Genomic DNA, 9,675 nt, shown 5'->3' with positions numbered 1-9,675 from the left:
GCAAGTGTGTTGTCTAAATTAAGACATTCTTATGGTATTTCCTGGGTGATCGTAATGTATCCACTTTGTGAGGTACAGTATAAAGTAGATTTTTTACATAGCCCTTTGGGATTGTTTATGTTATTATTTCTAATTTCATATTTAAATACTAGGTTAAAGAAAGATGGGTTAGTTGCCTTTAGCAACCAGACTTCATTCCTTTTTCTAGCAGAGTGGAAAATGAATGTTAACATCAGACTGGTTTCTTTAGTTTTTTTCTATTAATAAAGTAACCCATTTGTCTTTAAATTAATGTACATGTTAATTCTTATGTATACAATTTTCAATATAACTTTTAGTATTTATTAATTCATTGTGTTTTATATTCATATATCTGTACAATACCTCCTTGCTTAAAAAAACAACACATGGACCAGCAATAGTAGTTATTGCAATAACAAATAATATTGCACTTTGTTATTGCTATCTTACACTTTATTATTGCAATACAATAATAAACTGTTATTGCATTAACACTAAATATCTGATGAAAGCAGAAGAAAACAGGAAATAAATTACTGACTTATTAATGTGGAATACTTGTCCTGGCCTACAATAAGTGGGTCTTTGTCTTGTAAGAAATTCTACGCTTAGTATTCAATACTGCTGTTTGAATGGTAAAATATTTTTCTTTTGAAGCATTTGACATTTGCTCTGTAGCACAGAGTGTAAGGCTTGATCTGGTGAAAATACTAACACGTTTTAACAAAATTGACATTAAAAATAACTTAAAGTTGTAAAAGCTGGAATCAGAATTTGGACATTTATTTTTTTTCCTAATAACAATTTTGTCTGTGAACCATGATCAGAATCTTACTAGAATCTTTAGTTAACATTTACAAGGTATTACAATCCATTGCAGTCTTGTATATCATGACTAGAGCAGTTCAGAATAAAATTAGAATGTGTTCTTGGGCTCTCCAATAAAGTCTTATTTTTTGGCTGGTTTTGAGTTGGCAAAAGTAACAAACACAACACCTGTGTCATTTCCTTGGCTGTTGGAATTTTCCACTGGTGGCGTTACATGCCTTCTAAGAAGAGGAGAGGCAGTCACCTCATACCGGGGAGTAGCTGATACTACTTCATACGTCGAAGAAGTCTGTGCGTCTGATTGTTTAGTTACTGTTGTAGATGTCTTAGACCTTATAATTTTGTTGCCAAATTGATCAGATTCTTCATATTTTTCTGTCACTATTGTTGTTCCAATTACTTTAGGTCCTTCTGGTCCAGTTTTCAATTCCAGAACACTTTTTTGGCGTTGAGAGCCAGGACTTGATGGTGTGTTAATGTTCACTTTGGCATTTGGCTCATAAACTGCTGGAATGCCAAGATGGCTAGCTGAGGGACATTGACCATTGTCATTTGAAATACTCAACTGAACAAAGGGGTCTGTGCAGTCTTGACCATTTTTGTTTGAAATTGTTGTTGAGGATGAACAGTTTCCATTTTGTTGCAATGACTTTCTGGCTGTAGATTCTATGCTAATAAATGATGGGGATGTAGGAGACAGACGACTTGGAACAGCATTCACCTCCAGCTCTCTTTTCTTATTTTCCGTTACTTCTTGACTGTTCACAGCATCTACATATTTTTGTCCAAATGATTGTGTGGTCTTTTCTGGTTTTGACTTACTAGAAACAATGCTGATTTTTCGAATATTGTTGGTTGTACTTGATGAAGTTTCAAGAGATTCTCGGAAAAGGCTTGAAAGACTTGCGATGTCAGACTCTGATTTTAAACTTGAAACAGAATATAGCGCCTTCTTAACTGTTTCCTCAATATCTAGTAGCCTTGCTAATGTCTGTTCTTTTAAATACTTAATTTCAACACTTGCCCTTTCAAGATCCTCAAAGGCAAGTTCCACTGATGAGACACTTTCTGTATCATCCTTTAGCATTTCAAAGCTTTCATCTTTGCGCCCTTCTTGTTGCTTCAGAAGTGGGGTTGCTCTTTCTTTACTGCTTGCGATCCAATCTGGAACAGTCTCAAATAAACCCCTTACGGACGTCACATCTACATTACTGGTCTCTTCTTCCAATTCTTCAACTTTTTTCAAAATCATCTCAAGTTCATCTTGCTTTCTCAAGTTTTCAAAAATGTCTGTTGCTGCTTTGACATTATCCTTCATAATTTCATCCATATGGATAGATAATCGTTTGCGCTTTTCATCTTCTGTTTCTTTTCTTTTCTTTACCCTCATTACAACGCCTTTGGTATCACTGTGATTACAACAGTCTTTTGATTCTGTTAGTGTGATACTTGTCTTGTCTGGTGCTTTATCTTTATTCTCTATAGGTTTGTGGATTGTGGATTTATCTTCTGAAATGGGTTCTAACTGTCCTGGTACTGCTGTACAAGCTTTTTCATTGCTGACTAATGTAGTTTTTGGCATTGATGTACATTCATCCTCAAAGATTTGGCTTTTGGTCGTAATTCTATGCCTTTCATTGAATTTCAAATCTGTATTGTGGGAAAATATTTCTTTTTTGGATACCTCATTTTCCTCTATTCCAAGAAAAAGGTTAGCAGGTTTAGATGGACCATCGGTATTAGCATGAACCTGTTTGGACTCATTGCCTGGACATGTTAAAATTGTGGAACAGTTACCAGTTGGAATAGTAGGTGGTGGAGATGAAGCTGGTGTTGAAGTCATGGGAGCCTTAGCTCTGTAACGAGGAGGGGGGCATTTACCTGGGAGAAGATGTTTTGGCTTTGGTGGTGGCACTGGTTTTTTTCTTTGTGTTGCCTCAAAGGTTTTCGCATTCTTGTCAGATGTGTTTTCACTTGCCTTTTGGGTAATAGGACCAGGAAACTTCGGTACTGGATCATTCATCTTTTCAGAGTCATCTTTTGTTGAATCAGCATTACTTGTATTAGATGGTTGGCACTTCTCTTGTCCAGTTACAGCAGCTGAAGAAGGAGGAGAGTCAATGTCAGAGGGTTGTACTGACTTAGTGAACGTTTCATTTTTAATTTGCTGTTCATTGTCCTTTTTTTTTCTAGTAGCATAAGACTGGCCTGCATTTCTGTATATCATAGCTGCTTTAAAGTCACCCTTTGATACATTAACATTAGATTTTTGGAGGGACTGAAGGGCAGATGTTAAATTACCTTTTACAACTTCTTCCTTTTCTGTTACTTTTTGTTCTGTTGAAGCATTCTGTAATGCTCTGATTGCTGCCTTTACATCTCCTCTAACAATTTCTTGGTCTCTTTCCTCTTGCTCTAATTGTGTTGTATATTCATCATCAATAAAGGGATTTAAATAATTTTTTACTTGTTTGGGTGACTCAGAATTATCTGTAAAACTGTTATCTCCTGCAACAGAGATCTCTCTACTCCTCTGTGCAGCCTCTTTCTCCTCCTCCTCCTGAGAAACACTGACCTTTTTTGTGGAGGTGGTAGATTTCTGAAGACTTGCATAAGATGTCCGTGTTTCTTGAGCTTTAGTTGTTACACTTATGATATGCTTTGCAGATGCACATTCTTGATGCAATGTTGCTTGAACAGGTTTAACCGTATTTTCATCCTGCTTTGTAAGTTGAACTTCTTGGTTGGTTTTCTGAATCTTGCATTGAACTTGTTTTTGAATACTTGTAGCTTCAGCCGTAACTTGGCGCAAATCCAACAATGCAGCTTGAAGATCAGTCTTATCTCCACAAGCCTTCCCCACTGCATTGGAGGGGAAACCCCCAGCACAACACTCTGATGTAGACTGGTTTGATTCTTCAGCTATGTGTTTGCTGGCTGTTGATTTCTGCACTATAGAGCTGATTTTTCTTGAATTATTCAGAGTGATGTCTTGTTTCTCTAGTTTGCACCCTGTTGTAGCCTTTTGGTTGTTAGTAGCTTCAGTAGTATCTACTGTTCTGCATTTTTGCAATTGTTGCTGAGGTTGTACAGCATAGAATACAGGGGTGGGTGCAATATATACACATTCTGGATTTCTGGTGCTTTGATTATCTTTTTGTACTGCTGTACCTTGTTGCTCAGTGGAAGTTGTTTCTTGGTTAACGGAATCTTTCTGAGATAATGTAAGAGCATCTATTTCTGACTCAGCTTGAAGACTTTTTAAGTACCCCAGATCACCTTTCTCAATACAGCTTGTGTATAACTGAACACTTCCTTTCTCATTTTGCTCATGTGTCACTGAAAGCTTTGGTTTGCTGTCCTGACCACAAAGAAGTTGAGAACCGATAGTGGATTTGACATCCCCTTTCGCAACAACCTCACCAGCCTTATTAAAATTACAATGTGATGAAAGAGAGTAGATGATAATTTTTACAGATCCCCTTTCTGATTCTTCCATTATAATGCCAGTTTTGTAAGAGTCATTTTCATTGCGCAATATGTTTAGGGCTTTAGCTACATCATCTTTAACAGATGCTGTGTCTTCTTCTTTTGACTGAATTGTATTTAACATATTTAACTTGGTAATTTGTAGATGCCTGCTATCGGTTTCCTCAACTAGGAGCCCATGGGGTTCAACATCAGTTCTGTGGAGTAACTGTAAGAGTATCCTTTGAAGGTTACCCCCAACAGTTTCTTCTTTTTGGATATCCACTTTAGTTTGTGTTGATAACTGATATTTTATCATTTTCACATTCCCACCGTGGATGTTTTCTATGACAATTCCTTTATTTTGAATGATTTTGCAGGAAAGAAATGCATCAAGGCTATCTTTTATGTTTATTTCACTTTGTTGAGTACTAGTTGAATATTTTAAGTCAATTTTGTCAATAGGCGTACTTTCAAATAGCCATGTGGTACTTTTTACATTAGCTTTTGGAATAACTTCCATGGTCTGAGGAGTAACTGTATCTTCCATATCTTTCAGGCTATCTAGAGGTTGAGACTCAAATAACCAAGTGCATCTCTTGACATCACCCTTTTGGCTATCTTCTCTTTGCACTTTAATTATACCCTGATGTTCTTGATCTTCCCCCTTCAGGGTATCAATAGGCTGGTTTTCAAAGAGCCATGTAGAAGTTCTGACATTTCCTTTCTGAACATCACTAACACTAACCAGTCGGACATACTTCTTCTGGCTCACTTGTTCTGTTTCAAAAAGCTGTTTATTTACTTGAACATCACCTTTTTGAATGTCATCAACGGTCCTTACAGCATGCTTTGCAATATCAGTGATGGTATCAAGTGGTTCTGTCTCAAATCTCCATCGTGCAGCCTTTACACAGCCCTTCTCAATATCTTCTTGTGTCACAGCTCTGATAATAAATACCTCCTCATCTTTATTGATCCTGTCAAAAGGTTTGGTTTCAAACAGCCATTTTGCACCTCTCACATCTCCTTTGTGGATCTCTTCTTTTTTTACTGATGTCACCTCATGGTAATCACCACTTTTGTCTTGTATAGCATATAGTGGCTTGGTTTCAAAAAGCATGGTACAGGATTTTACATCTGCTTTGGTAAGAGTTTCTTGCACTTTACTTACTTCCTTCTCATCAAACTCCTGATGGATCTGATCTAAAGAAAAGGTTTCAAAGATGAATTTTTTCCCTCCAACATCACCCCCTTGGGTATCTTTCTCAGGGGGCAGTTCTTGAAAACTATTTTTGTTGTCTTGTATAGAATCCATTGGGCAATTTTCGAAAAGCCAGGTGAATTTGTTTACAGAGCCAACCTGTATATTTTCTTCTGTGGGAATATCTGTTTTGCATAAAGGAACTTGTTCAGGTGGCATTGTTTCGAAAATCTCCTTCACTCTAGAAACTTCACCTGTTTGGATTTCAACACGACTTGCATACCTAATCATTTTTGGGAACTCCCTAGAAGCGGAAATACTGTCTAAAGGTTCAGTCTCAAACAAATGTTTGGTTGTTTTTACATTGACACATTCTAAATCACTTTGAGAAGCACTGCTCACTTTAATGTAATGTTCTTCTGAGTCTTTTATGGAATCTAAAGGTTGCGTTTCAAACATCCAAGTGTAGGATTTAACATCACCCTGAACTAAAGCTTCCTTTTGTGGTTTCTCTGATTTATCGTACAAAATATCAATGGGTTGGGTTTCAAAAAGCCATCTGCATTTCTTCACATCACCTTTCTGTAAGACTTCTTTCTGGGTAGCACATTGCTCATCTTTTGAAAAGACATCAACAGGCTGAGTTTCAAAGAGCCACCGGGCCGTTCCTACATCACCTGACACAATCTCTTGCTTAGTGATACCTTTAATTAGGTCAACTTTTTGGGTGCCGTCATTAAATTGATCCAGTGGTTTTGTTTCAAACATCCATTTGTAATTTTTAACATCACCACTTACTATTTGCTCCCGACTGACAGATGTAACTTCATGATAATTGCCTAAACTGTCTTCAATAGCATACAGTGGTGTATTTTCAAACAGTGCCTGAGTTGCCTTTACATTTCCTGCTCTTATATCTTCCTCATTAGAGACTTGAACACTCTGAGTGGATTTAATGCTATCCAGGGGAAGTGTTTCAAAAAGATTTTTAAATGACTTCACTTCCCCTTTAACGATATCTTTTGTGTCTTCTTCAGTCTGTTCACTAGATTCTTCTTTGTTAGAAATTTTGTCCAGTGAACACGTCTCAAAAACATGTTTCCTTTGTTTGACATCTCCCTTTTCTTCACTTGACAGTTCAACCTTTTTCATCTGGCCAACTTCCAAGCTTCCTTTGATTGTCTCCATTGGTTGTGTTTCAAATAACCATAATGTAGACTTCACATCGCCAGCAACAATTTCTTCTCTGGTTGCAGTTTTAATGTCAGCGTTGCCATTTATGGAGTCCAGATATTCCTGCTCAAATACATTGCAGTGCTTTGAGATATCCCCTTCTTGGATTGTGTCTCCAGATGCCTGAAATACTCCTTCTTCTATGTGCTCTTTTATTGTGTCCAAGGGTTGCGTTTCAAATACCCACTTTGTTGCATTCACTCCACCCTTCGCAATCTCCTCCAAGGAAATCCCTCTGATAATCTGCACTTTAGAGGTATCCTTGTGAATACTGTCCAATGGTTGGGTTTCAAACAGCCATCTTGCTGTGTTTACATTGTTGCTCTGTGTTTCCTCTCTACAAACAGATTTAATTTCATGTATATTTCCTGTTTTGTCTCTGATTGCGCAGAGAGGCTCAGTCTGGAACAGTTTAATAGTTTTGTTTACATCTCCCTTCATCTCCTGTATTTCAGATTTGAGCTGAAGGATACTGTTTTCTTCTACAGAGTTGCAGCGGCCTACTTCATCTAGAGATTGCGTCTCAAAAAGCATTTTGGTGCCCTTCACATCACCTTTTTCGACTGTGTCTTTTAAGACAGCCTCTTGAACCTCTGTACCCTCGGGATATATTTTGTTCAATGAATCAAGTGGCTGGGTTTCAAACAGCCACAAGGCTGTCTTCACATCACCTTTTCTTTGATCTGTTCCAAGTATGACAGCAGAGGACCTCTTATCATCTACACATGTCTGACCTTGAAACATCAGAGATGTATTTCTGACATTTCCACCAAGTACATCCTCTTCTTCAGTCAATTTCCGATTACGTTGATGTTCTCCGATAGTATCCAGCTTCCAGTTTTCAAAGATCCAACGCATGGATTGCACCTCTACTGGCAATCCTGCATCCAGATTGACTGAAGCTGGTTGGTTAGGCTCATCTGTGCTTAATAATTCATTAATGTCTCGGGTTACAGCATGTTCTAAGTTTTTCCTCAACTCTGGATGCATATGGCGATAAAGTCTTTTTAGCTCATTCACTTGCCGCTGCTCATAGAACTTGGAAAATGACTCTTTTGGTGGTGGTGGAGGCAGGTAGCCTTGATCTTGTGCACCAGTTACCATTACTGTATGATGTGCAGATTCGGGGGGAGGTGGTAAAGGTAGATTAGCATCAAACTTCTTTTCTTGAGATGATTTCATTATGTTGTCTGCCATCTTAGGAAGTAAGAAAACACATTTAACACTCCAAAGTTTTTTATTCCTAATATATTGTTGATTAAAATGGTTAGCACTAGCGCATGCACATGCACATACATATACAAAAACGTATCATATATTCACAGGCTTTTCACTGGTGCATTTTAATTTTGAAAGTGTGGGATAGGAAACTAATAAATGCAATTTGGTATTAGTAAACATAAAAAATATTTTCTAAAATGTCAGCCAAGAATAGTTAACCATAAATAAAGGAGATTGGCATTGTCAGATTTCACTGCCTATCTTGGGAGAAAACAGTAATGATTGTTTTTTTTCTTTAACCTGCCTGATCCAATTGTTCCCTGGAGAGGCTTTGGCTAATAAATGTCTGCAGCACCCATAAACATGAGATGAATTTTGTTTGGAGTTGCATCTCTTGTTTATGAGAGGATTAAAGTGATGTCATTTTAACAAAATAAAACAAAAAATAGAAAGCTGCTGACATTTTCATTCCTATTAATGCATGCGCTCTAACTAGCCCATTACTGTGATGGCCTTTCAATAGAAGCTTGCGGGAGGTAGGAGGTGGCAGGCAAGCTGCAAGATGTTTCACTACCAGAAAGTACTGAAGCTTTACCCGATCAGAACAGCTGGCTTTTAGTCAGAGTAAGTGGACTAAAATCGGCTACAGGTATATTGTATGGGGCACCTCTTGTAACCTGTAATTTAACCCTGTCAGTTGATTTTGTTTTTAAATATGAGAGGGATTTTACAGTATTATGCCATTTTAAAAGTAAAATTAGCAGGAGCAAAAAGTTTTATTAAATATTAAGCTCTTTTGGGGCTTAAAAGTAAATAAAAGTGCTAACAGAGGCATTTCTTGTTGCCCATAGCACCCAGTCAGAAACCCTGTTCCATTTTTAAACTTGGGCCGCAGAAATGAGAGATAGAAGCTCATTGTTTGCTATGAGTAACAATTGTTTCCTATAGCATGCTAGATTAGATTTATTATACCTTTACAGCTCAGAAAGAGTTGTCTATACAGAAATTTTGTTTATTATCTTCTATGTCTTCTGGATCTGAAAGAAAACATATAATAATGACTGAAACATAACATGACATAACTGAAAATGTTTAGCCAAACAGCCAAACTATCCGTCATATCTTTCTGTATGTGTGACTGTAAAATCAGCATTTTGAACTTTAATAACTGCTGTGAGAACATAACTATCATACAAACCAACTGGAGAGGGTATTGTATTAAACACCATGGTTATGATTTACAAAAGATGAGGTAAAGTGATGATGCGCTCACTGCCAGAAAACTAATTGTGTGCACAGGAATTAAATAATATAACATGCCTATATTTTTTGAACGCCAGTTAACTTTGCTTTACTTCAATCTTTCCTTTTGTGTATGCTAAGATCAAAATCATCAGCAATATTCCCACAATTTTCAACATAAACTTCACAGAGAGAAATTTTCTTATATTTTGTATTCAGATTAATACAGTAAAGCTTATTCATTGAGCTAAATGGTTTTTGGAAGTGGCCATAAACAATGAATAGGTATGCATAAAGTTTATAATTTATATACAGGTGAAACTCGAATAATTAGAATATCGTGCAAAAGTAATTGCAGTAAGTGCTGCAAAAGGGGCCCAAACCAAGTACTGAGTACATATGCATGCTTGTACTTTTCAGAGGTCCGATATTGTTCTATGTACAATCCTTGTTTTATT

General features: G+C 37.0%; 1 protein-coding gene across 1 annotated transcript; it reads right to left on the bottom strand.

Annotated features, from left to right (window-relative positions):
- Nucleotides 1-863: 863 nt before the first annotated feature.
- On the bottom strand, nucleotides 864-7,951 carry LOC108784627 (xin actin-binding repeat-containing protein 1-like). Its single transcript, XM_018553494.1, has 3 exons — nucleotides 3,784-7,951; nucleotides 2,600-3,711; nucleotides 864-2,542 (listed from the first exon to the last, which is right to left on the bottom strand). The coding sequence occupies exons 1-3, from the start codon at nucleotides 7,949-7,951 to the stop codon at nucleotides 971-973; spliced, it is 6,852 nt and encodes a 2,283-aa protein (XP_018408996.1). The 3' UTR covers nucleotides 864-970.
- Between the last annotated feature and the right edge of the window lie 1,724 nt (nucleotides 7,952-9,675).

This window comes from Nanorana parkeri, unplaced genomic scaffold, assembly GCF_000935625.1.
Source record: "Nanorana parkeri isolate BGI_ZX_2015 unplaced genomic scaffold, ASM93562v1 scaffold121, whole genome shotgun sequence".
Classification (NCBI taxonomy): Eukaryota; Metazoa; Chordata; class Amphibia; order Anura; family Dicroglossidae; genus Nanorana; species Nanorana parkeri.
The sequence above is the reverse complement of the archived record's forward strand: the minus strand, read 5'-3'. Positions and strand labels throughout refer to the sequence as shown.

What these genes read in the sequence shown, in the direction of transcription:
- LOC108784627 (XM_018553494.1), bottom strand. Translation starts at nt 7,951, where the DNA reads ATGGCAGACAACATAATGAAATCATCTCAAGAAAAGAAGTTTGATGCT. An exon ending in AGTGCAGAAATCAACAGCCA is followed by an intron (nt 3,712 to 3,783) that starts GCAAACACATAG and finishes CCTCCAATGCAG; the next exon opens with TGGGGAAGGCTTGTGGAGAT. An exon ending in CAGGCAATGAGTCCAAACAG is followed by an intron (nt 2,543 to 2,599) that starts GTTCATGCTAAT and finishes CTTGGAATAGAG; the next exon opens with GAAAATGAGGTATCCAAAAA.